Below are 26631 nucleotides of genomic sequence, written 5' to 3' on the forward strand. Positions count from 1 at the left end.
GAAAAGACTCTGACTGTGGCGGATGGTTAACACTGTCAATACACCTGGGTGAAAGACAGAAGACCTGCAGACTGGATGCTGTTTGGTTTCCCATGGTCATTTGATCACAGTACATTCTCTCTACTAGAGCATTCTTGGAGGTTACGATTCCTATTTCTAATCTGCTGACAGTACATTTTGTTTGTTTGTTTGCAATATTTATATACTGCTCCAAACCAAAAGATTTCAGAGTGGTGAAAGAAGGATGAAAGAATAAAACACCATGTTAAAACCATTAAAACATTTTAAAATAAATAAGTTCCGATAAAACCAGATTTAATAAACTGCAGCTGGTCACTCAAGGAATGTTTCTCAAAATAATGATGTCTTTATGAGGCGCCGGAAGGAACACAACATTGGTGTCTGCCTGACCTCCAAAGGCAGGGAGTTCCACAGGAAGGGAGCCAGCATAGTGAAGACTCTTTTCCTGGTGGACTCCAGCTGGTCCATGGGTCCATGTGGAACTACCAGAAACTGTCAGGAGCGCTCTGGCGGCTTCTCCCAGTAGATTCCAGTAGCCAACTCAAGACACAGACAAAAGGATTTCTTTTCAAAGCTTTAATCCTTTTACAACTTAATAACTCTTTCAGATGCTAATCACCAGTGACTAAAGCAAGGAACAGCAGGGTAGCCTTACCTTCAAGTAGTCAGTTGATCCCCATTTGAAAGAGAGTCACTTGAAGACCCAGAACTTATGGGCTAGGGAGAGGTCCTCCCTCTTTCCCTTGGGTCCATGCGCACCAAACGGGCGCTACCCCTCCTTTCCGCGCCCTCCATCGCTCGTCGCTCTTTGCATCTGCATCAAGCGCCTAAGAAGCCCCCCTCCCGCATTCCCTCACTACCCGGGTCGCTCTCTGTCTCTGGAATGTTGGCAGGAGGAATCTCTGCCAGGTGCTGAGCCTGTGAGGGATGAGCTGGCCCCTCTCCTGCAGATAGCTGTTCCTTCTCAGAATCCAAACTGTTCTGAGGCTCTCTGGGCTCAGTTTCCATCCTGACATCAACATGCCCCCTGATGACCTCAGTGATTGGGCAGGTTGGTAAGGAAGGAGTGCTTTCTCAGGTATCCTGGTCCCAAGTTGTTTGGGGCTTTGTACGTGAGTACTAATACTTTAAACCCGGCCTGGTAGTGACTAGGTAGCCAGTGCAGTTCTCTCAGCAAAGGACTTGCATGCTGTAAAGGGGCAGCTCCCTACCAACAGCTGAGCTGCTGTGTTGTACACTAGCTCCAGCTTCTGGACCAGCCTCAAGAGCAGCCCCACATAGAGCATATTGCAGTAATCCAGTCTTGAGGTTACTAATGCCTGCATCACTGTAGTCAAGCTATCCCTGACCATAACATGCAGCCTTTTATTTGTTTTCAGGGAAATCCATATTTAAAGACAGACTCTTAGGCCTGCTTTTTCATAAGCAGCACATGAGGTGGTAAACATGTGTCTGCAGGTGAGGTCTTGCATGGTTGGATGCTATTCATTAAAAAAAGAAACCCTGCAAATGGAAAACTAGTATGTCAGAGAGAAGGGCTCCAATTTTCCACTTCATCGCCTGTTTGTGAGGACTAGGCCTTAACATGATGTTGTTCATGTCTTTAGTCCTTGTGTGACTGATTTCCTAAAAAAAAAATTAAAAATTGCTGGCATGGGAGACGGGAGAGCTGGATTGGAGTTGGTGGAAAGGGGCTTTGCCCTGGAACACCCCACCCCAACATTTATAAAGGGTGGAAAGCTCCCATTGAGAATAACAGGAGCTAATAGCAGGACAAAGGGTTAAACACACACCACAATCCTGCTCTGACTTGCCTCTCATCTAGCACCAGCTCTAAAAAAAAAATCAGCCACACAAGTGTTAAATACATGAATAGTGTTATGTCTAATTTGGCCCTCGGTCTGAAGATAGTATCTGTATAGAAAATGCAGTTTAATAAAATTGACCAGAAATGACATGGATGAATCAGCAAGATATTTAATAAGCTGTATTCTTTACAAATATTGCCTCTTTACTATAAAATTTGGTGCAGTGTTGAGTAGAAATTTTTCCATACTTGCTTAAGTGAACTTTTTTAGAAATCTCAGTTTCAGGTATGCAATTGTGAGGAAAGTGATTGTCATGCATGTAAGCGCAACGTAATTCTGCCACATCCCCCAAGAAGTTATGCTGATGCCTTGAATCTTCAGATACTGTTCTCCAGTGCATCTAACAAATATATGTTAAAAGTTAGTCAAACTTGTATTAGAAATGCAGCATCCTTAATTTACCTATTTTCTGTAAATGCTGTTCCCTAGCATAATTCAGAAGAATGTCAGAGACAGAATATATGGAAGACACCACTCTTTGTATGTGCAGATTGTGGGACTATCCTAAACCTCTGTAAAGCACAAAGTAGGGGTCAAGATTAGAGAGGGCTACCTTTCCCTCTTCTGGAACCTCTTCTCTCCCATAATTGTGTGGCCCCATCATCCCTTGGTCTTTTATAGGTGATTTATCAACCCATTTTATTCTTAGCACAATAGTTTGCTGCATTCCAAATACAGTGCTAGTTTTGTGTTATCCCACCTCCCCTATAACTGGCAGTGGACAAGGAAGAATACAGCTACGGGGGGGGGGGGGTGTCAAGGCATAGTGGATGCGCATTCCACAAGCGCAGGAAGGAGCAGACAGCCTTCAAATAATGAAACATGTTGCAAAAAGGTTTATGAAGTGAGACAGTAAAGTGGGGTAGGGGAGCATTTGCCTTGTTGGTATTAGCCCCCCTTTTTAGGCCTAGATATGTACTCACAGGAGGTGTTTTAGCCTCAATGTAAAAGGTCACAAAAGGGACAGAGTTTCATCCCTAGTCACTAATGATCATTCCAGTTACTTAAATATTAACACATGTAGGGAAATGTTAGCGATTGATGTGGCAGGAGATCAGACCCAAAAGAATAGTTAAATAAACCCAGGTGTTTTCAGCTTACTATATATTGCAACAGTTTCCAATGTAATAAATGCTTACATTGTAAATGGACTAGGTGTGATGCATGTTACGTTGACCCCTTCCGTGGCATCCTTGCAAAACTTGAGCCCAGTAAATTCATTGATTTGCAAAGCCTTTGAAGATCAACAAAAAACTGAATTACTTGCTTATATTATCTAAGAAGGCTTCGTACTGTAACACCTATGGGAGGGAGCAAAATGATATGTCCAGTGCAGTGTTTTTAAAGGTAAAGAAACATTACAAATTTTACTTCTCAGTATCCAGGATTAGAGGAGATTGCCCAAACAAATAACTAGGATCTCCCAGTTTGATTGTTCACCCCAGGGGTAAATGGAAGAAGCATGCAAACTTAAGGCCTGCTCCTGGTTTTGCCATGCAGATTTGGGGGATGGGCAGAAAGCAATGTCTGAACAGTAGGATGGACAGGGAAACCTCCTGGAAAAGAAGACAGGGCCCTTGTACCTTTGGTAGTGTAGAACCCAACTACTGAACATGTAGGAGCCCTTTCTCTCTCTTCCCATCTGACTATCCTTACTGACAAGAACTCATGCAATATATGCCAGGGGCAAGTGCTGCTGCTCCTGCTTTGAGAATGCTACTGGGAAATGTTGTGTAACAACCATCCAGTTCAAGCATACAGTGAAAAAAAAGACCAACCCTATTCAACTTCCCGTCAGCTTTTTCATGCAGGTGCACGTTCCTCACCCAACTCTGCTGCTCACCAGTTTTGTTACATTTGTAGCACCTACGTCACCAGTGCTTTTTTCAAGTCTAGAAACTCCTGCTTTACAGCTCTGATACAAATAAATAAATAAACAACCTTTAAAGAGATTCTAACTAACCACACACACACACACACACACACAAGAATGAGAGACAATATGGTTTCTAAGGGGCACCCACGATGCAGTTCACAATATACACCACCAGGTGTCACTGTTACATAATGGGTGCAACTTTTAGATGTTTCCAGTGATGTCAGAGAAACCCTGGACTTTCTTGGAAGCTTATCTGGGACTCTTCAATGAGAAGGTACTAGCAGAGAAGAATTGCAGATAAGTCCCCTGAAAGATAGTTTGCCCACAGCTACCAATCCCCTGTATCGTGCAGAATTGGGTGTGTTTTCTAGTGCAGGGCTAGGCAAAAGGTAGATCTCTAGATGTTTTGAACTTCAACTTCCATACGCCCTTGCTAGCACTGTGAATGGTCAGGAATGCTGGGAGCTGAAGTCCAAAACACCTGGAGCTCTACTTTCTGCCCACCCATGTTCTAGAAAACATAGTATTGGCTCAGACAAAATGACAAGTCCTATAGGCCTAACCAGCAGCATCCATATACTGAGTGGGCACTGTAGAACACTTCCCAGAATTCTCTGCAGTGTGCAAAGCATCCATATGCTGGGATTCCTTGGCAGGGAGAAGGAGAGAATTCCCCAAATCCAGTCGTGCCATGTAGCAGGATGAAGCAACCTGTGACAGGTGGCACCAAACCGACTGGAATAGATAAACCAGAATTGAAATTTGGATAGTGCACAAGACCTTTTTAAAGTTTTGGCACTGGCAGAGTAAGGGTGAAGTTACCATTTGGACTTTACTTTAGACAGTGAAATTTTCTGAAGAATTTTGAAAGCCTCTGGCAAGTGATTATGAAGCAATTGGAAATACAAAGGAATGACCGTGCAGGAAGATAGTTCCACAATGCAGGAAGATAGTTCCACAATGCAGTAGGTCACAACTACCCTTAGATATTATTTTACACCTCTGTCCATCTTCCCACCCCACCCTGTGAATTTTGGTCCTGTCTGTTTTACTGTGTACACTACATTTAAAAATGGCAGCCAAATTGATGCAAACCAGGCCATGTTGGAAGCTATGAAGGCAATCACTTTTGAGCTTGACAGTGCGAATTGTTACCTCAGAAAGGCAACTTGTGAACAGCACAGTGACTTTCATTTACTATCTTCAAATATGACTTCAAATAAGTATGCGAACTGTTTTAACATATAAAGGGGACAGGAGACCCTAATGTTCTGAAGTTTTAAAGATGCATCCCTGGTTCACATATTACCAGATCCAATGCTCTTCCCTTCCTTCTACCGCATGGATGGTCTTATGAATAGGCTGGCATTCTATGCTGATTCCTGCTTATGTGGGTGCCCAGTTCACATGACTCCCTACCCCTCAAAAAAAAGTATGGGGAGATTGTCCAGTTCACACCACCAATCATCAGGGTGGAAACTTTTTATATGTGCAATCATAAACAGGGATGAGGCAGGCATCTTCCTCCATTGCATAAAGACAAGCACTGCATTAAGTAATGTATGAATCAAAGGGGGCAGAAGCGGCCTCCCGCACAGAACCCAGCACAACAGATTTAGTTGATAAAAATAGAAGGAATGCTAATATTTGTCTAAGAGGAGGCTTCACTTAAGACATCAGCAGTTGCAGCTCCAGCCTAGAGGGTGGGTCTACTTCTCGGTGCCAGAGTGAGCAAAAGGGGGTCCTCTTGACCTCTTTATTATGAATTAAAGCATTTTTGCCCTCCTCTTTAGCCAAAAAGGCTCTCAGAGTGGCTAACAAAGACCAATAGTAAAATAGGCTCTACCCTCAGGCTTACAATATAAAAAGACATACATGCAAGAAAAAAGGAATAAAGGAGAAAGAAGGAAGGAAACTCGGGCAAGAGTTCTTAAACTATTGGGATAAAAACAGTTCAGGCAGACTGATGGAATGGCCCTGCTTGGATTCCTGTACTGAGCAGGGGGTTGGACTCGATGGTCTTATAGGCCCCTTCCAACCCTACTATTCTATGATTCCATTATTCTTTCTTTCCCTTTGCTCTGCAGCCTGACAGGATGGCTGCTGCTAGGCGACAGTTCAGGGAGCCAAAGACAGCTGGTCTCTCAGCAGAGCTGATGGAATAGCCCACCTAGTCTCCCTCTGCTGCAGCCCAGTGGAATGTCTGGGTCTTAATAAAGAACTCAAAACCAAACCAGACACGCATATGTTCCACAACCAACAGCGTGTCACCAAGTAAGCGGACCTTCTCGGTAATGGCACCCACCCTCTGGAATGTTCTCCCCACACACACACGTATGGCAGAAAGTGTGGCAAACTTTAGATGCCTTTTGGAGACACACCAGTTTACTCAAGCTTTCCCTGACATGTAATGGGACTGCTCTAGTTTACTGTTTCTGTAAGGTTTTAATGTATTTATTATTTCATATTGGATTTTATATTGGATTTTATGTATTTCTTATGTAAACAGCTTACAGATCTTACGGTATATAAGTATCAAGCAGTATATAAGTAGTTTGAATAATAAATAACTGTTCAATGAACACGTTTTGCTATAAAGCAGAGATGGGGTGATCTAGTTGTAATATCAAACACAGCACATGGGAGAGTAAAGCAGAACCCAGTCCCTCCTCCACAATAGCTCCCTTGCACATGGCTGCTTTCAGTAGGGATGTACGAAAGTCACTTACCTTTTCGAAGGGTGACATTCGCGGTGGGGGGGAAGCGCTCCGTCCCTCCCCCCAAAATTCTCCCCAGGCCGGCTCTGCTCCGCGACAACTCCATGGAGCCGCCTGCTGGGGCCACCTGCAGCCAGACATCTGGCCACTGGGCAGCCTGCACAGGGACACAAATGGCGGCCGCCATAGCTGCTACCATTTGCATCCCTGTATTTTGCCATGATAGGCTACGTAAATATTTACGTAGCCTATCACAGCAAAAGACGGGCGCAAATGGCGTAGTGGCCTCCATTTGTGCCCCTCTGTTTTGCCATAATAGGCTACATAAATATTTACGTAGCCTATCACGGCAAAAAAAAAGGGAACGTAAATGGCGGCCGCCGTAGCCACCATCATTTGCATTCCTTTTTTTTTTTTTGCCGTGATAGGCTACGTAAATACTTACATAGCCTATCATGGCCTCCGCAGGGACGCAAATGGCGTCCCTGTGTTAGCCGTGATAGGCTACTTAAGTATTTACGTAGCCTATCACGGCTATAATGAAGAAGCGGATTTGCAAAGCAGCGTGAACGGCAGCAGGTAAGTGCTCCGTTTCGCACGCCTTTCACGGGGTGGGGGGGTGGGGGGCTTCATTCCGCCACAGATTTCGGGGGGCCGAATGCACTGGCATTTGGCCTCACCGAGATCCGTGGCAGAATTCTCTGACATCCCTAGCTTTCAGCTGTTTCTCCTCAGGACACAGCAAGCGAGGCAAACTGTGGAGGGAATGACTGACCATCACAACAAGGTAGCACCGAAGAAGGGATCAGGTTTCACTCCCCTCTCACACATACCATTTGGTTTTTTAAAAAAGTCGTTTCCTCCCATCCCTGCTTTAAAAGCAAACAGGCAACCACCTGTTTCTTTTTTTTATATACTTTTTATTTATTTTGTCTTTATAAATGAAATAAACAATACCAACAACCTGATCAATGACTACAGTTTCCCAACAATGCAATATTCTTATGAGGACATAACAGTAACAAAAAGAAAAAGAAAGGAAAAGTAAGGTAAAGTAAAGAAAAGAGAGGAAAAGAGAGGAAAAGAAAAGAGAGGAAAAGAAAAAAGCAATCTTCCTCTTTTCCTCTCCCCTCTCCTCTTTCAAAGGGTTAAATTTAAACTCAAATACCCACGGGGCAACCACCTTTTTCTTAAATATGTGCATGTCTGGTTGGTCCTTAGAGACCTTGTCAGGCTGTGCTGAGGAAGAGGACAGCATTCTCTGGTGAGTATTTCTCCAATCAGGGGATATTTGGTGGTGAGTTCTAAACTTTCTGTCAAAAAAAAAATTCTAAACAAAAAAAACACATTAAAACTTACATTCAGGCCGTAGCGAGGGATACTGAAGAACTTCAGCCACAGCAACCAAGGTGAAATGGTTGTGATATTTACTAACAAGCCAGAGAAAACCTGAAAACAAAAGAAAAGGAGCAGGGAAAAGGATGGCTGTTACAAAACAGAATTTTGTTCAGAGCCCTAAAGAATTTCACCTTTATGTAAAGAATTCATTTGCAGCAGTGACCAGCATTAAATACATGCACAAGTGGATCTGTGGCTTTCATTGTTTACCAAAAAGCAGGATTCCCAGAGTTCTTCTTTTACTAGGAGGAGGGCTTTTTCTGCTGTGGCACCCCAGCTCTGGAATGAGCTTCCTAGCGAGGTTCGCCTGGCACCTACATTGTATTCCTTTAGGCGCCAGGTGAAGACCTTTTTATTCTCCCAGGCATTTTAGCATTTTAGCTTTCTGAACTTTTAGCTTTGCTGTTTTAAATCTGTATTTAAACTCCTGCAGTGCTGCTAGGTTTTATTGCGGTTGCAGTGTTATATTGTGGCTTTAATGTTCTATATATTTTAAATTGTTTTATTGTGTGCTGTTTGGTTTTAATTTTTGTGAACCGCCCAGAGAGCTTCGGCTATTGGGCAGTATAGAAATGAAATAAATAAAAAAATTCTCCCTCTGCATGAGCAGGAGCTCCCTACTATCAGCAAAGCATGTACCTTTTGAAATTCAACCAACTGAATACATTTTTTATTGCCTTTGGCCCTTGTGCCTGTAATGCTTAAGTGCCACAAAGTGATGGCTGTGAGTTGCTCCACATGTGAAAACTAACTGCAGGCCACAGAAACACTGATCAGAGGTGGAAACCTATTCACATTCGTGTTCAGGAGCAGGTAACTAATTTCTATTGAGATTAAGGTGCTTTCAGATGAGGCCCTGCCTCATCCATGGAATTTTATGGAGTCGGAGGGTCTAGAGGTCGGGGTCCTCAACGTGTGACTCTCCTGTGTTTTCCCACCACTTCTTCCGCCTTCTTTCTTTCCACAAAAAAAATCTGTGGTCCACTTCATCAGATGCATGAAGTGTACATTACAGCTGTATACATCCCAGCCATATGTCTATGTATCCCAACCATACTTGTAACTCAGCATAACACTTTATGCGTCTGATGAAGTGGATTGCAGTCCACAAAAACTTATGCCATAATAAATGTGTTAAGGCTTTAAGGAACTACAAGACTCTGTCACTTTTTCTTTAGCTGTGGCATCCCACATTGGGCTGCCACCAAAATCAATGGGATGTCACAGTGGTTAACAATGCAATCCTATACATGTGTACTCAGAAGTAAGCCCCAATGAGTTCAATTGAGCTTATTCCCAAGTACAGTGGATATAGAATTTCAGCCTAATTCTGGCTGAATTGTGCTCAATATTTTTTAGCTTTAGAAATTTTTATTTATTTATTTATTTATTTCATTTCTATACCGCCCAATAGCCGAAGCTCTCTGGGCGGTTCACAAAAATTAAAACCAAACAACACACAATAAAACAATTTAAAATATATAGAACATTAAAACCACAATATAACAATACAACCACAATAAAACCTAGCAGCAGTACAGGAATTTAAAATACAGATTTAAAACAGCAAAGATAAAAATTTAGAAAGCTAAAAAGCCTGGGAAAATAAAAAGGTCTTCACCTGGCGCCGAAAGGAGTACAATGTAGGTGCCAGGCGAACCTCACTAGGGAGCTCATTCCAGAGCCGGGGTGGCACAACAGAAAAAGCCCTCCTCCTAGTAGCCACCCGCCTCACTTCCTTTGGCAGGGGCTCACGGAGAAGGGCCGCTGATGATGATCTTAAGGTCCGGGCAGGCACATATGGGAGGAGGCGATCCTTCAGGTAACCTGGCCCCAAGCCGTTAAGGGCTTTGAATGTTAACACCAGCACTTTGAATCGGGCCCGGAAACGGACTGGCAGCCAGTGCAGCTGGAAAAGTACTGGCGTAATATCAGCTCGCAGGCCAGTCCCTGTTAACAATCTTGCTGCCCTATTTTGGACCAGCTGAAGTTTCCGGACCGTTTTCAAAGGCAGCCCCACGTATAACGCATTGCAGTAATCCAGACGAGAAGTTATCAGAGCATGGATAACTGTAGCTAGGCTATCTCTGTCCAGATAAGGGCGTAGTTGGTATACCAGCCTAAGCTGATAAAAAGTGCTCCGTGCCACCGAGTTCACCTGTGCCTCAAGTGACAGTTCTGGATCCAAGAGCACCCCCAAACTACGAACCTGATCCTTTAGAGGGAGTGCAACCCCCTCCAGAACAGGTTGAATATCACCTAGCCGGGCAGACAAACCACCCACTAACAGTACCTCCGTCTTGTCTGGATTGAGTTTCAGTTTATTAGCCCTCATCCAGTCCATTGCCATGCCCAGGCACTGGTTCAGAACAGCCACTGCCTCACCTGGGTTTGATGAGAAAGAGAGGTAGAGCTGGGTGTCATCCGCATATTGATGGCACCTCAGCCCACACCTCCGGATAACCTCCCCCAGCAGTTTCATGTAGATGTTAAACAGCATGGGGGATAAAATAGAGCCCTGTGGAACCCCATGGCACAATTGCCATGGCACAGAGCAATAATCCCCCAGCACCACCTTCTGGAATCGGCCATCCAAGTAGGAGCAGAACCACTGTAGTGCAGTGCCTCCAACTCCCAACCCAGACAACCTATCCAGAAGGATACCATGGTCGATGGTATCGAAAGCCGCTGAGAGGTCCAGGAGAATCAACAGGGTCGCACTCCCCCTGTCCCTCTCCCAGCAGAGGTCATCCCACAGGGCGACCAAGGCAGTTTCCGTTCCAAAACTAGGCCTGAAGCCCGATTGAAATGGATCTAGATAATCCGTTTCATTCAAGAGTGCCTGGAGCTGTCCTACAACCACCCGCTCAAGCACCTTGCCCAGGAAGGGGATGTTGGCCACTGGCCTATAATTGTTAACATCCTCTGGGTCCAGGTTAGGCTTTTTCAGGAGTGGTCTAATTACTGCCTCTTTTAAAGCAGCAGGCACCACTCCCTCTCTCAAGGAGGAATTTACAACCTCCTGGACCCAGCCGGACAACCCCTCCTTGTTTGATTTAATAAGCCATGAAGGGCAAGGGTCAAGCACACAAGTGGTCGATCAGATTAATAATAAATTAATAACCTAAACTTTCAATGTGCATCGTGCTTAAATATAGATAGTATGGAATTTAAATAATTCAAGGATGATCCCTTCCCAGTCCATCCCCTGTATCAACCTTCCTCAAGCTGATGGCCTCTAGATGTTTTACAGTTCAAGCTCCAGCTGGCTGGGAGTTGTAGTCAGTGGTGTAGTGGAGCCAAACTCTCCGAGATACAGCACTAGGACTTTCTGATTAGCAGGGACACTGATGCCCTCTACCACACATGCACACAGCTCAGGATTCCCTGTTCCCTCTGAGCTGGGGCAAGGATAAATTTTCCCAGCAACAGTATATTGTTCTTTGTTGTAAAGTATTTTGAGGTGGCAATTAGGAGCTATTAGCTTTACAAAAGACCTGCTCCTAGCAGACCTGCTCCTAGCACCTGCACTTCAAAATTTACCACTAAACCACTGATTATAGTCCAAAACATCTGGGGGGCAGTAGATTGAAGAGAGTCGCCCTATATGCAAAAATGACATGCACAACTCTGCACATGCAGGAGGAGGGCTGATGGAAGGGAAAACCACATATTGAGCAGCACACACGAGAGGAAAAAGACACAGTAGGGGGCTGGACCACCCTCTACGCTATTATAGACTACGTAATATTGAAGGAAGAGAATGCATCCATCTCGTTAAATACAAATATAATGCCAGTCATTATGAAAGGTAGGTTGTGTGTGGAGGTAGGGAACATATCTTGCAAGGACCCCAAGTGCCAGGGGTGGATCATAAATCTCTTTACTGTAGTACCTTATTCTCGTCCATGGGCATTCAGTTTATACACTGGAGAAAGTAATGGTGTTCAGATGGGATATGACTGTTGGGGCCAGTGGTGCAGTTAGGTAATTTAGACTGTGGACATAATGGTCTTACGGAGTGCATTCTTTAGATGGCAAGGTGTATTATTTCAATTACTTCAAAACGCGGTAAGCCAGCCCCGCTTGTGTTTGAGGCCCCACTGCATGTTCTGCTCAGTGCGGCCCTGAACTTCTGCCCCAGAGTCCTACAGCTCCACAGATTGGGCCACCACCGGTACTCGCTGCCATTAAAAGTCAAACCTTCTCCTATGCGCATTGTTCGACTCTGGATTCTGTTACTTGGCCTCATCAAGGTATGATGGAAGTTGGGATGATGGATGAAATGTTGGAAACTGGCTTCTTAAATGTACAATAGTTACACACATTTTTTTTAAGTAAGTATTCAGAGAAAAGAATAATCTAGCACTCACAATCATAAAAACAAAGCAGATATTTATGAGCATGTTTGCAACTGAGGTAACATTTTGTCCTGTTGCTATTGCCAAAGACATAGAACTGGCTGCGTAGGCGACTAATACAATAGTAATCATCATGATAAAGAATGCTGCCACAGTTGGCTTGAAACCTAAAACAGATTTTAAAATATCAATATGCATACATACTCAGCGTCAACATTTCTCCATAGTAGAATTTTACCCATATGCAGCATAATCAATCCCATGCATGTCTGCTCAGAAGTAATGACCACTAAATTCAGTGGGGTTTACTCCCATATAAGTGTGTACAGCAGCCTTCCCCAACCTGGGGCACTCCAGACGTTTTGGACTTCAATTCCCATCATCCCTAGCCAACATCTGGAGGGTGCCAGGTTGGGGAAAGCTGACACATAGGATTGCAACCCATAATATCACAGTTTGCTTTTAGTTGCCAGGGAAGAGTACTGTTGCCCATCGTGTTTTGTGTCCTGTGTTCAGTGTAAACTGAACATACAATGAATGTTTCCCCTTCATTGTGCCCTCCAGAGGTCTTGAACTACAACGCCCATCATCCCCAACTAGCCTGGAGGACCCCCGGGTTGGGGAAGATTGATACATAATGTCTCATGCTGCTGTTATTTAAAAAGCCAAGTGCACAGCCAATAACAGCCTTCCAACACGCTGGAAGTTGCATGCTGCTCAAAGTTGTAAGCTGCTCTCTTTTTGCCCATGCATTTTCTTCTGCTGCAGCAGGGTGTGCAACATGCGCCAAATGCACCACTGAAAGCCTTGCCTGCAACCCCCCACCCCTGCTAATGATTTCCTCCCTGCCCATTCCCCACAGACTGTACCATTGCAATTGCAGCCACCAACACCTCTACGGCCACTGATTGCTGGTCTTCTCTCCCCCAGATCTCTCTTTCCTCATCAGTAGCAGCAGTGAGGAAAGAACAATTGGGATCGGATTGCTGGAATCACTGGAGGAGTGGGGAGGCTCTGTGTTCCCTCCCACAGCAATCCCGATACTGATCGCAATGAGGAAAGAGAGATCTGTACCAGGATTGCTAGGATGTGTGCAAGTTCCCAAGCCAACATCCCATGCAGCCCTCAGGGCTCAAAAGGTTATGCACCCCTGTTATCTTGGATATGGGTCCATGGTGGTTGCAATACCCTAGTCCTGAATACATTACTTGAAAGTAAGTTCCACTGTACAGAGTGATCATGATGCTGCCCACAAGAAAAATGATTAAGGGCCCAATCCTATGCATGCTTAGACAGAGAAAAAGTCCTTCAGTTCCCAGCATGCCCCTGCCAGCTGGGGCATGCTGGGAGTTGAAGGACTTTTTCTGTCTAAATATGCATAGGATTAGGCCCTAAGCATCTGTCAAATTAAAAAGGCTATGGAACAGCCTTGCCCAACCTGGTGCCCTCCAGATGTCTTGAGTATGACTCCCATCATTCTCAGCCAGCATGGCCATTGGTTGTGCTGGCTAGAGATAGAGGGATCTGTAGTCCAAGATGCCAGGTTGGAGAAGGAGCAATCACAGCAGGAATACTTCTACATAGCCACTGTTTACAAAGGGGCAGTGCACGCTGGAGCTCTTAGCTCCACATTACATCTGTCCATTTGGTTAGAACAATAACTTAGCATTCCTCCCCCCTTGCACCCTCTTTTGTTTAAAAACAAAAAAACTCAAAATATTTTGCAAATACAATACACAAGTGTGACCTGCACCAAAATGTTGTTGTGTATCCACACCTGCAAAAAGGAGTTCTGTTCGGGGTGCCAGGTGGCCCTTCTCCAGGATAATTCTAGAAACGGAAGCTAAGGAAGCTGTCAAAAAAAGTTAAGGGGATCAGGGACCCCTCCATGTGACTCACCAACTGTAATTCAAGCACTGGGCATCTTTATATTATCTATTATTTTATAATTAAACTTTCATATAATTTACATTTAAAGAAAGGTTCAGGAGACAAAAGGAAAATTGTAACCCTGCTACCTATTTGGGAGGGAGCAGACACATTGTTTTGGTGGTATACTTGCCTATCGTGAAATAATTTAAGCAGGTGAGGATGATGCCTGGCAAAGTCCTCATGGGCACCATATCGGCTATTATCTTCGAGAAGAAATATGCGGACACTCTATAGTAGCCACTTATGTATTCATGTCTACAATGCAAAATAGATGCACATATTCAAGACTTGCATAATCAAGGAACAAAGCTATAAATGGTAGTCCTTTTCAAGTTGGGACCAGGCTTACTCTGAAGTTTATGATGTCAGTAATGGTAAATATGCTATGGAACAGAGGTTTGGATCCTCAGATAGGTGGAGAATATTGTGTACAGTTCTGGTCTCTGCACCTCAAAAAGGCTATTATGGAGCTGGTAAAAGTGCAGAGAAAGGCAACTAAAATGATCAAGGGGCTGCAGCAACTCCCTTATGAGGAGACTTTATAATGTCTGGGATGGTTTAGCTTTAAAAAAAGGGTGAGTACAGGGTGACCTGATAGAGATGTACAAAATTATGCATGGTGTGGAGAAAGTGGATAGGGAGACATTTTCCCCCTTCTCTCAAATACTAGAACCCAGGGTCATCCCATGAAGCTGACTGGTGGGAGATTCAGGACAGAAAAAAGGAAGGGCTTCTTCATACAGTGCATAGTTAAACTATGGAATTCGCTACCACAAGATGTAGTGAACGAAGCCAAACTTGGATGGTTTCTTTAAAAAGGGATTACACAAATTTATGAAAGATAAGCCTATAAAAGGCTACTGGCCATGATGGCTATATATTACCTCCAGTATCAGAGGCAGTGTGCCTCTCAATACCAGTTGGTGGGGAACATGAGTGAGAGGGTGCTGTTGCACTCATGTGGGCTTCCCATAGGATCACTTTCTAACTTAAGGAAATTCATGTTAGGAAAGTTACCCATCTCCTCCTTCCTCCAGCAGCCCCCCCCCATTGTTCAGGAGGGGCCCTGGCCCTCCAGAAAGTCTTGGGGGGGTGCAAGTGGTTTCAGGGTGGGGAGGGGAGGCTTTCCTTCCCTTAACTTATTTTAGGACCCAAGTCATAGGAAATAACCAGATCGGGCTATCTGTCCATCCTGAACATGGCATCCTCTAGATTATTTGGACCAGAATTCCCTGGACATAGGCCACGCTGGCTGGGGCTGATGGGAGTTGTAATTCAAAACATCTGGAGGGCATCTGGTTGGACAAGGCTTATCAAGCCGAATACTGTCTGCTGGGACTGGCAGAAGCTTTCCAGAGACTCAGACAGAGAAGAGCCAACCCCATCACCCATAACATGCTCCTTTTAACTGGAGATGCCAGTGATTTAACCTGCATACAAAGCCCATGCTTTACCACTCAACTATGGACCCTGAAACTTCCAAGAAAGCCAACTTGCTCCACTACTTAACTTCCCTTGGAAGGCCCAGGGTTTGTTCTGGAGTGCACACAAGATGAAGAAGCCTGGCCAATGGCCCACATGAACTGTGTCTGTATTCCTGGGCATGATCCACAATCCTCTGCAATGTGCAAGGGTTCAGTGCAAATGCAGGAATTCTTTAGCAGATTAGTCAATGTGGAAACAGTTCTCCATAGGCATGACAATTGAAAACTTATGACATATGGAATTATGAGCAGACTAGTTCCTATATTTTATACTGTTATTAACAAGGGCATTCTTTGCCGGTAATATCAACCCCAGTTAGCAAGAAATATCTAAAAAGTGGTATATCTGGGTGTCCAGTAAGCTTTCATTGAGGTGAATGGAAAAAAATGTATATCTGATTGCCATTGATTGCCTTCAGTCTTTAGCAGGCAACAATTGCCAGTCATTCTGGAGTTATACTTTGGGGGTTCTTTACAGTTCTAATGGCCTAAAAACATGCCTTTATGCAAATAAAATGGTAGAAAATTCAGTGAGGGGGAGGATGTAAAGGCTTCCATAAAATCCCATCATGATCAGACTGCTAAAATCCCATTCTCTTCCAAACCACATCATTGGAATATTTTCCATTTCTATTGAAATTCTTTTCTGCTTCCCCGTATTTTGGGCAGATATCTTAAGCTTTTTGCAGTTTTGTCATTGTCCTTAGTTTGGTACCACTAGGGATGGGTGAATCTGTCAAGCTCAGTTTTGCTCAGGTTCTCATTTGCAATTCTAAGCTAAGTTCTAATCTCCAATGCTGAGTTTGTTCCATCCTGATTCTGCATTAAGTAAGTTGTAATTTTTTTGACTGAGTGGAAATGTGTATAGATTTTTTGCTCATTAAAAAATATATATACATTTGTGTATATTTTAATGTACACATTTTTGTGCACACTTTAACACCACATACATTTTAAAGCAATTTTTCCACTGAATAAAGTATTTGTGCACTTTTTTTTTCAAATATATGCATTTTTGCATGCATTTTTTAAAATACACACATTTTTTGTGCACATTATTTAATGTATATTTTCTTCTTCAAACTGCATTGCATACTTTGGAAATGTATGGATTTCAATGTCTAACTGCATTCCAGTTCATGTTTATGTTTGGGAAGTATGAATTTGGTAAGTTTCACTAAATTGTGAACCAAACTAATTTCTCACCCATCCCTAGGAATCACCCTCTCTTCCTCAGTCTCTCAGTAGCTGGTATAACAATCCAGTCAATTGATTCAGCATTAAAATGTCCAAGTGATGCTTAGCCCCTGGCTCTCCTTGGAGGTACTACTCTCACAATATAGCTTGCTTTCGATATTATATATGTGAAATGTCTACTGGATTTAGTAAAGCATAAACATGCTCACCTAAGATATATAAAGCACTATTAATTGTTTTAAAGAACTGTAGTTCCAAATCTATTTGGGTCATTTTTTTTCTAAATGATGGTACTTATTGGGTTTTCCTAGTGGCAAGAGTGTTGGACTGGGAGCCGGGAGATCTGGGTTCTAGTCCCCACTCAGCTATGGAAGCTCACTGGGTGACTTTGGGCCAGTCACACACTCTCAGCCCAACCCACCTCACAGAATAAAATGTGAGAGGAGGAGGATAATGTAAGCCACCTTGGGTCCCTTGCAAGAGGAAAAAAGGCAGGATATAAATGAAATAAATAAATAAATAAATAAAGCAATTTGCAATTGAATGTTAAATAGTCTTTTTAGCATGGCTTCATACCCTTAATATGTCACCTCTTATATAAGCCGATCCCATTCTCCCTACTTAGGACCTAAGTAGATGAGATATTGTTTGCATGAAAACCATTCACATGCATGCTTCTCATTACATAAATAGCAGCTCTAGGGAAGCCTGCACAGCCTCAGGACTGTAGGGGGGTGAGGAGCCTACAGGAGACAATCAAGGCTTCCCTTGAAATGCAAATAGCAGCTTGTGTGGGATGAGAGAAAATCAGAGTTGGAGGGTACCTCGAAGGTCATTTCGTCCAACTCCCTACAGATGCAGGAAATCCGCTGCAACAGCATCTCTGACAGGTTAGCCCTTAAGCGTTAAACCTCACCTCCCCACCCCACATGGCTGCTCAGGCTCCTCCTTCAGTTCCTATTTACATATCTCAAAACAAGCACAAACATGCTAACATTATGTCTAATTTGGCTCTTATACCCATTGGTAACCTTTCAGTCCAGTGATCTCTCTGCCTGTTGTAGAGGTCATGATAAGATATCAATACTTTTTCTGCTGTGGCACCCCGGTTGTAGAATGCCCTCCTCTTGGAGGCCTGATTGGTGCAGACACTGGCTTCATTTTGGCACCAAGTTAAAACATAGCTTTTTACCAAAGCCTTTGAGGGTTAATTGGATTCCCTGAATTTTTACACTGTTTTAACTTTTTTATTGTGTTAGATTTTAAATTGGTGTTAGTTAGCTTAATGATCTAATATGTTTTTAGCTATTTAATTTTTTTAGTGTTTTACACTGTTTCAGTTGATTTTACCTGTATGCTGCCCTGAGATCCTAATGATATAGGGTGGGATACAAATGTTATTTATAAATAAATAAATAAATCTACAGGAAAAGGGAGTAAAAGAAGGGGGAGGGAATAATACATACATTTAAAAAAACAGAGAGAAAAGTGACATAAAACTCCAGAGGTATTGATGCACAAAGCCCCAGTCAAACTTAAGGCAATAGTGCTGATCACTTGTTTGAAGGGGGAAAGGGCTGAATACAGACACAGACACCGCTTCTCCCACCCCTCCAAACAGCTGACTCGTGCTATTCCCAGCCGTTCAGACAGAACTGTAAATCCAAAGCATCAGCTGCTGGATGGGGATTTTCAGTCTGGAGCAGCCTGCCCAACGTGGTGCTTTCCAGATCTGTTGTACTGCAACTCCCATCATTCCTAGCCAATGGCCATGCTGGCTGGGAATTATGGGAGTTGCAGTACAAGCCATTTGGAAGGCATTAGGCTGGAGAAGGCTGTCTAGAGACTTGCACCACCATACCCAGTTACATGAAGGGTTCTCATGCAGCTAAAGATGTTCCATCCCTAGTTCCATTGAGGCAAATAAAGCTAACCTAAGAGCCAGGTTGTCCCATCACAACTCGGACTAAAGGTAGCAGTAACAAAAAATTATATATATATGTATGTGTGTGTGTGTGTGTGTGTGTGAGCGCATGCACACATGTGTGTGAGTCTCTCTCTCCCCTCCCCCCAGGTCCATATGATTTTATTGGCAAATACTTGCCAATGAGACAGCGAACATCAACTGCTGAGCCAGCATTTACCAAGATGAAATACTGAGCCAACTGTTCACACCGGCCTTAGGACCCAAAATGGATACTTTTGAGATTACTTTCTCCCTAAACCCTAAGCTAATGGAGATGGCAAAGCCAGTCCAGAGAGAAAGCTCTCTTACCCAGAATAGATTTGTCACCTGTATCATCCTCCCGGGTGAAAAAGAGGGCTTTTACCACAATTGCAGATGTGTAATAGAATATGTGGTTCTTATTTTCTCAACTTTTTATAAACTTCCATGGTTGGCTTCAGAAAGGTGGCATAGAAATACAACATCTAAATAAAATAATACATAAAAATGGGGGTGGGTGTATATGGGCATTGTGAGTGGAACTGACAGATAAAAAGATTTAACCAAGGGCAGATATACGAATAAGGCTACGAAGAAGAGAATATGCTTGGTTTTCCATGCAGATTTACCTACATAAAGATCCTTTTTTCTGTGATAAAAAGTTCAACGGTCGTAATACTATTCAAACACTGATTGGTCGTCAAGAAGAACAAAGCGCCAACTCTGCAAAATTTCAAAAGAATTTCAAAATTAGGAGGCGGGTGGAGTGGGGTTAAACGTGGCCCAAACATTTGCCACTAATGAAACAGGGTATGGTGGAATCACATGATAAGGAGATAAAGTTAGCAAAAGCAAATGAACCCATCCAGCATAAAGAAAGCACACAATCCACTGAGAAGTTTTTGCTGTTCAACTAGAATGTAAGACTTGTCCGGCAGAAGGTGAAGTGATGCCCCAGGCAGACTGGGAGGGTCTCAAGTGCTAGGCAGGAAGCCAGTGCCCTCCAGATGCTTTGCACTACAACTCCCAGGATTCCTGACCATTGAGCATGCTGGCTGGGATTGATGGGAGCTAAAGTCCACAACATCTGGAGGGCACTAGGTTGGAGAAGGCTGCCATCAGGTATTGAAAGTGAAAATGTCACCTGAACCTAACAGCATGATTCAAAGGCTCCTTCTGTGCACTGGAGATAGCGTGCCCATGAAGCTCCCAGATTTGCAAGGGCATCGCTGTTCACTGCAATGTCGTGGTCCAGCATTGCACACATGCCCCTCAATTGCATGCAGAGAATGACCACCTGCATATTTTCATGCTGCCTCTCAGTAAAACATCTAGGGCAATGTACAACAGAATAATCCTACCCCATCCAAAATATCATCATCATCATCGTCATCATCATCATCATCGTCAAAAAGCAGCTGATAAAAATACCCCATGAAAATTCAGTGGAATAGATAAAGTTAAACCTACAACCCAATAACACCAACACAATCTATACCTGCCTCTTCAAAAGTAAGCTCCATTCAGTAGGGCTTACTCCCAGGTAGGGGGTTTAGAATTGCAGCCTAAGTGGTTTCTTTTTAAACCAGGAAAATAATAGGAATTTCATACGGTGCCAAAATCACAACAGAGTTGGCAACAGGTGATTCTTCCTGGGATCAGCATTACACAGACAGGATACCATGACCAAGTAATCACTCTCTCCAGTCATCACCCCCTTAACTTCAGATGGTGGGGAGACATGGATGCTATGCATGGAGTTTCTCTTGCTCACTAGAGATGGGAGAACCCTAGGAAACCCTGTTCAGATTAAATCGGAAATTACCCAAATTCTGAGCCAATCCAACCTTGGCTTTGGAAAAAGTCCCTCCCTTCCCCATAGTCAAAAGGACATCCAAGCGACAGAGTATTAGAGACCACAGCATAAAACTTACTACTATTTTACCAGAACTTTTCTGCACACTCTGAATGTTAACCCAAAGAGATGTTATGTCTGTTGCATCCCCTTTTAAAGTATATTCTAACATTTACTAACCTATTTTGAATGCCAGTGGCATCATTTTTAACTCCAGCAAAAACAGCTCCAACAATTATTCCTAGTAAAGTGGTAATAACTATCTAGGAGGAAAAGAACACATATTTCAAATTAACAACATTCTATCTTGGGCAAGGAAACTTTTGAAAAATTACAAACCTCATGAAACGGAAGTATTCTATCAGTCTTCCCCACCCCGGAGCCCTCCAAATGGCCAATGGCAGTGGAGGCTGTTGGCAGAGCACCTTGGATAGCTCCTTTCGAATTCTGGCTGGTTTTGACTGAAATCCAAAACGGATTCACCTCCCCACTGACAATGGAGCCACCAGCCTCCACTGGCCAATGGCCATGCTGGCTGAGGCTGATGGGAGTTGTAATTCAACGTATCTGGAGGGCGCTAGGTTGGGGACGGCTGTATTACAGCTATGATCTATTATGCTGCTCTGCTTCTACTTTATTCAGGCAGAATCTGTGGTGAGGGAAGACACAGGTCATGCCTGTCCAGACTGATACATAGCCAGGCATTCCAACCCAACAGCTATGTGGGTTGAAGAATGAATATTATTAGCAGGAGAAGGAGTGGGGGTATGCAACCATCAGCCCCTGCAATTGGCAGGCAGTATGAATTAGCCAGGACTCATATACATGCTAGGAGTCCTTCTGCCCTTGCCTGGTCAATGGAGCAGTCCCTCTGCCTGCTTCACATCAGGGTCCAGCTTCCTGCTGCAGATCAAGCAACTGAGGGCCAAACTAGACATGGGGTAAACAACATGGTACATTGGAATCCCATAGCTGGTACTCCCATGGGTTTTTTTTTTCTAAAAAGAAAAAAGCAGCACCATTCAGGGTGGGAAGAGAATAACAAATCAGAGCTATGGGATGGGGTTGAGGCATTGCCCCTGTGTTGATTCTCCAAGTTAAATTCCCTCCCAGTGGAGTTGCTATTAGCCATAGAGGAGAAAACATACAGTACATGCACCTAATTTTTGTACCTGTATGTTTTCCTCTCTGTGGCTAAAAGCAGCTTTGAAGGAGGGCAATTTGGACTGGGGCTGTGGTGTGTGTGTTGCAGCCCTAACCCAAATTGTCCCCACCCTCCTTGGCTGCTTTTTGAAGAAGAAAACCATGTTGAAAGTTCCTGAAACTAACACAGGAGCAACTACAGAAGTCGCAGCAGCTACACCATGCCAAGTAACTTCTAAACATGGCCTCAGGACCCCACTGTGTTTAACAGATGGAGTTCTCTCTAAAACAGCCATGCCCACTCTGGCAGCCTTCAGAGGTTTGGGACTACAAATCCTCTCACCCCAGCCATCGATGTTGTAGTCAAAAACATTTAGAGGGCATCAAGTTAGGGAAAGCTTCTCTACAGCCTAATAATCACTTCTAAAACATAATTGTTCTTCTCCTTTGTAAAACAATGTTTACTTAGAAACTGTTCCTTTAAATAACAAGAATACCAACTCTTGAATTGCTTTAACTTGAGCTTAAAGAGAAAACACTCCAACTAAATATCTGAAAGGTAAAATCCAACAGGAAGACATTTAAAGTTTGCTAGATGTCTGAACAAACCAGGTATTTTAACACATTAAGCAAAGGAATGAAACTGCCCAACCTATTTGGGGTGGGGGGACTATAACAGATAGAGCAATCCTATACATGTTCACTCAGAAGTAAGTTCCATTGGGTTCAATGAGACTTACTCCTAGGTAAATCTGCATAGGACTGAGGCCTTAATGACAATAATAAAAGTGATTACAAACTGTATGCTATGCTTTTTTAAGAATAAGCAAAAGTGATGAAAATCTCAGCCAAGATGATGGTAACAGGCTGTTCAGCAGTGTTTAAGCAGGAGGGATGGCTTGAACCTTAACACTAAAAGCGCACTTGATACATGGTACCATAGTGCTAAGGACCTGCCAAACGGATCAAACGTCAGGGATAATTCTACTGCTAAGCCACTTGAAGTGGGAAACAAAGATCATATCAAAACCAATTTAAGAAGATTAGCAAAAAGGGCTTATTGCAATGTGGGGTCTCTTTAAGAAAGCATTCAAAATCTATCCCTAATGAGGTTAAGGAGATAGAAATGATTGTGAGAAAAAAGTCAGGACCATTAACCCTGGAAGATTATAAGCTCTTAAAAATATAATTCTTGTCACAAGGTCAAGCTTTTACCAAGCAATTAATAGAGATCCCCATAATATCAACATACACACACCAGAGCTTTTAACTTCATGGGCTCTGAACAGATGATTAGCAATCACTAGGTATTTTTGGAAAACCATGGCTCGGTTTCTGAAGGACACTCCCTGGAAGCACAGGTCACAGTAAAAGGAATAGACATGCTGTTGGAGGGGGAAACACCCAAAGCCCTTCAGATAGAATGGGTACTGGAGGACTGAATATCTGCCATGCTCTTTGGCTCCTGCACCCTTTGTTTGTCTCAATAGTATTTAGTCTTCCCACACTCAGGGCTCATCTTTAGCCCAAACATTTGGAGATGTTTTATAGTTCTTTTATAGTTCTTTTTTAACTATATTTTTACATGGTGGTTGAGCTGCTGCTGCAACCCATCATAGCTTAGGCCACAATCCTCCAGATGTTTTAGCCTCCAGCTCCCAGCATCCCTCACCATTGGTAATGCTGGCTAGGACTAATGTGAGCTCTAGGCCAGAACATCTGGAGGGCCACAAATGGCCCACCCTGCAGTAGTGGGTCCCAACCCATCAACTGAAGAGCAAGGTGTTAATGGATCCCACAGCCTGGGTTATCTATACAGCTTTCCTTTCCACTTTTAAGGGCACAAATGTATTCCAGTTTAAAACCAGTTTAACACATTATAGTTTCTCTCAAACAATCTTGGGAAATTGTAGTTACTCAGTGCCGAGAATTATTTGTTAGAGATGGTTAGTCCCACCCATATATAGAATTCACAGAATTCCTTGAGTGAGAACAGTGACCATGTGTAACAGTTCTGAAACTGGTTTACATTTCTAGCATAGACATGTCCCAAATTCACTACTTCAGAAAGGAAGAGGATACATACTGTTCATCCCACAGTATATCAAACATAATTATTCCCATAACTCTTTGTTATTTAAATGCAATTCATTTTCAAACAGAAGTAGGCTGTATCACCTCCTAATAATTTTTGATCTTTTTTGCTTGTTTGTTTGTTAAAGAAAGATATGTTTGGGTTACCTGAGCTGTGGAATTTTGCGGATTGCCTATCAAATTTTTAAACGTGCGTTTAGACACCCACTTGAGCTGATGAAAAAAGGGAGTGGTGTATGGAATTGTTTTATACGTTTCCCTCTTTCTTTTATTTTCCAAAGATAGTTCATCTAGATATGCTCTCATTGTTTTGTAGGAATTACAATTAGAAAACTGTTCAGCTAACACTGCTGCAATGGTCTCGTGTACTTTGTCAGTTTCTGTTTCAGAAGACAAGAAAAATTCAGATTATTACACTACAAGTAAGTAATGGACACAAATTAGCTCATTGCTCAGAGTTTGTGAACTATCTTAGACTGTGTATGGATGATGGCTTTTCAAAGCTTGAGGTGGAATCACTGAGCTGCCATCATGTTCTGCCATGATTTCTGAGCAAAGTGGCTTTGTAGGTTTTCACTGTACTTCACATTGTACCCTGTGGAAAAAACTAAAAGAAACCCACAGAAGAATGGCCAGTATTGTTTCAAGAGATGTCATGAGTAGATTTTAGTGAGGGTTGTCATGGACACCTAGATGAGCAACATACTCCCCAGCCCATGGCTAGAGGAACATTGTGACCATGTTTAATTACTCATGTTGCTACTTCTTTTCCATTTTAAAGGGCTACATTTAACTTAAAAGTGTCATTGACTAGACCAAAATCTGCTTAAAACTGGTCTAGTCACATCACAGATTTCTTTGCCTTGCCTTGGACTTAGGAAAGTAACAAGGGAAAATGGGGAGAAAAAATTTCTCCATCAGCACAGTGAGACCGCCTGCCATTACATCTATACATCTGTACAGTTATAAAGCTATTACTGCTGCACTGGGTGGAGTAGGTCCTGTTACCTCCAGAGAAACTATACATGGAAGAAATGAGTATTCTGAACACAACGCAAACCTCCTCAGCTTTATCAAATGTCAGAATGTTTCAAAATTCCAAACCTTTGGTTCAAAAGAAAGCCCCACATCTGCTCAAATCCATGAGTAGTGGTTTGTAGTCTCTCTGCTCAGAGCAGAACTACATATTCTGCCCCCTAGCCCTGCCAGAAAACACACACACACACACACACACACACACACACACACATTAAAGATGAGACAAAACTTTCTTGAAGAGATTTTCTGAAAGAAACAGGGAGGGGGGAAGGAGACAAATTTGGGGAGGGGCAGGAGAAAATTTTTAAAACTTTGGGGGGTGTTACTGGGAACACAATTTGCCTTCTTTATTTACAAAAAATATATATTCTCTTAAATTCAGTTGCTCCTACACATTAAAAAAAAACCCTTCCCTGCAAGCAAAAAATCCAGCATATCATGGAGAATGTGAGGCTAAGACCTTACTTCCCAATGCACTAGATTTCTATTTGCAAAGAGTTGTTTAATCAAGGTACCATTAAAAAACGTGGTCCCCCAGCAGCAGTCTACACTCCATTCTATCACCTCAGGATTTTACCCCCTCATTCCCTTACCATTCTGCTACATGTGTAGATCACCATCCTTAGAACTGTGTCTGCATCAAGACAAGTATGCAATGCACTGCAACTTGTGCTAATTGTTAAGCAATCAGAGAGGGCTGAACCAGACATGCGTGTGATTAATAAAGGTCCATTTGCCTGTTTGGCTCTAGAGTGGAGGTCTCCTTTTAACACCAAACTGAGTGTGGAGAGAGGGGAGCAGAACATGACCCTTTCCCTACCCTGTGGTGGGATTTTTTCAGCTGTTTTCCCCAGCCTAGTTCATTTCTTGTATTGGAGCTGGGCTGGGGAAAATAGTGACAGCATCCCAGTGCAGCAAGATAAGGGAGTGGGATTTCACTAAAGAAAAAGCAGAACCCCCACCTTCACTTTTGAACAAAATGGGCTTATAGCTTTCTGGGGTCTGTTTTGTATTTTCTTTACCAGAACCCCAAGATCCACCAACCAGAGCCTGGTGCAAAAAACGTATGCCTAGAATGAAAGAATTCTGGGCCCAGAAATTTCTTCTGAGCACCAGAACTGAACGGAGCTCACAGTCCTTCCACATAAAAAGCCACTCCTACTTTCATAATTTCAGCGGTACAATTTTGATGAGAGGGGGTCATTTTGTTGCTGTTATTTTTAAGCAGTTGGACATCCTTGCTGACCTACTGCAAATCACCCAGAGATCTTCCTTCTGCCTACCCATGTATTAAACACACCCACATTTGGTTCAGCCCCAATAAATACACAGACTCAATTTCTTCAGCGAGGTATATTTAGGGATGGCGGAGAAATTCTCCCCGAAACTTCGGGGGGCCGAGCGCCAACGTGTTCGGCCCCCCGAACAAGTTTCGGGGAGAAATTCTCCACACACACCCCGCCCCCCGCCCTCCCCCGGGATGGGACTTACCTTTGGCGAATGTCCCTCCCGGCGGCGGGTCCGGCCGGCGGTTCGTCGGGTCTTCGTCCGGGGCGGGAGTGGCAGCCGGTCTTTCGACCAGCTGCCACCGCCGCCATTCCAAGAAAAGAAAAGAAAAAAAAACGCCCCCATGATAGGCTACGTGACGATTAATGTAGCCTATCACGGCTAGATTTGCAAAGTCAGCCGTGATAGGCTA

General features: G+C 43.3%; 1 protein-coding gene across 2 annotated transcripts in view; it reads right to left on the reverse strand.

The window, feature by feature from the left end:
* Positions 1 to 1982: 1982 nt before the first annotated feature.
* Positions 1983 to 26631, reverse strand: part of LOC146343703 (broad substrate specificity ATP-binding cassette transporter ABCG2-like) — a 39194-nt gene continuing 14545 nt past the window's right edge. For both annotated transcript variants that reach the window (XM_084855590.1, XM_084855591.1), the window contains exons 10-17: positions 24042 to 24274; positions 20838 to 20920; positions 19436 to 19525; positions 14307 to 14431; positions 12257 to 12411; positions 7845 to 7934; positions 3029 to 3123; positions 1983 to 2229 (exon numbers count right to left, since the gene is read on the reverse strand). In XM_084855590.1, coding sequence (XP_084711716.1) covers positions 2082 to 2229; positions 3029 to 3123; positions 7845 to 7934; positions 12257 to 12411; positions 14307 to 14431; positions 19436 to 19525; positions 20838 to 20920; positions 24042 to 24274 — 1019 coding nt within the window. In that variant the 3' untranslated portion in view covers positions 1983 to 2081. The remainder of the gene's footprint in view (positions 2230 to 3028; positions 3124 to 7844; positions 7935 to 12256; positions 12412 to 14306; positions 14432 to 19435; positions 19526 to 20837; positions 20921 to 24041; positions 24275 to 26631) is intronic.

Source organism: Heloderma suspectum, chromosome 5 (assembly GCF_057233095.1).
Source record: "Heloderma suspectum isolate Gila_16-S chromosome 5, 16-S_ref, whole genome shotgun sequence".
Taxonomy (NCBI): domain Eukaryota; kingdom Metazoa; phylum Chordata; class Lepidosauria; order Squamata; family Helodermatidae; genus Heloderma; species Heloderma suspectum.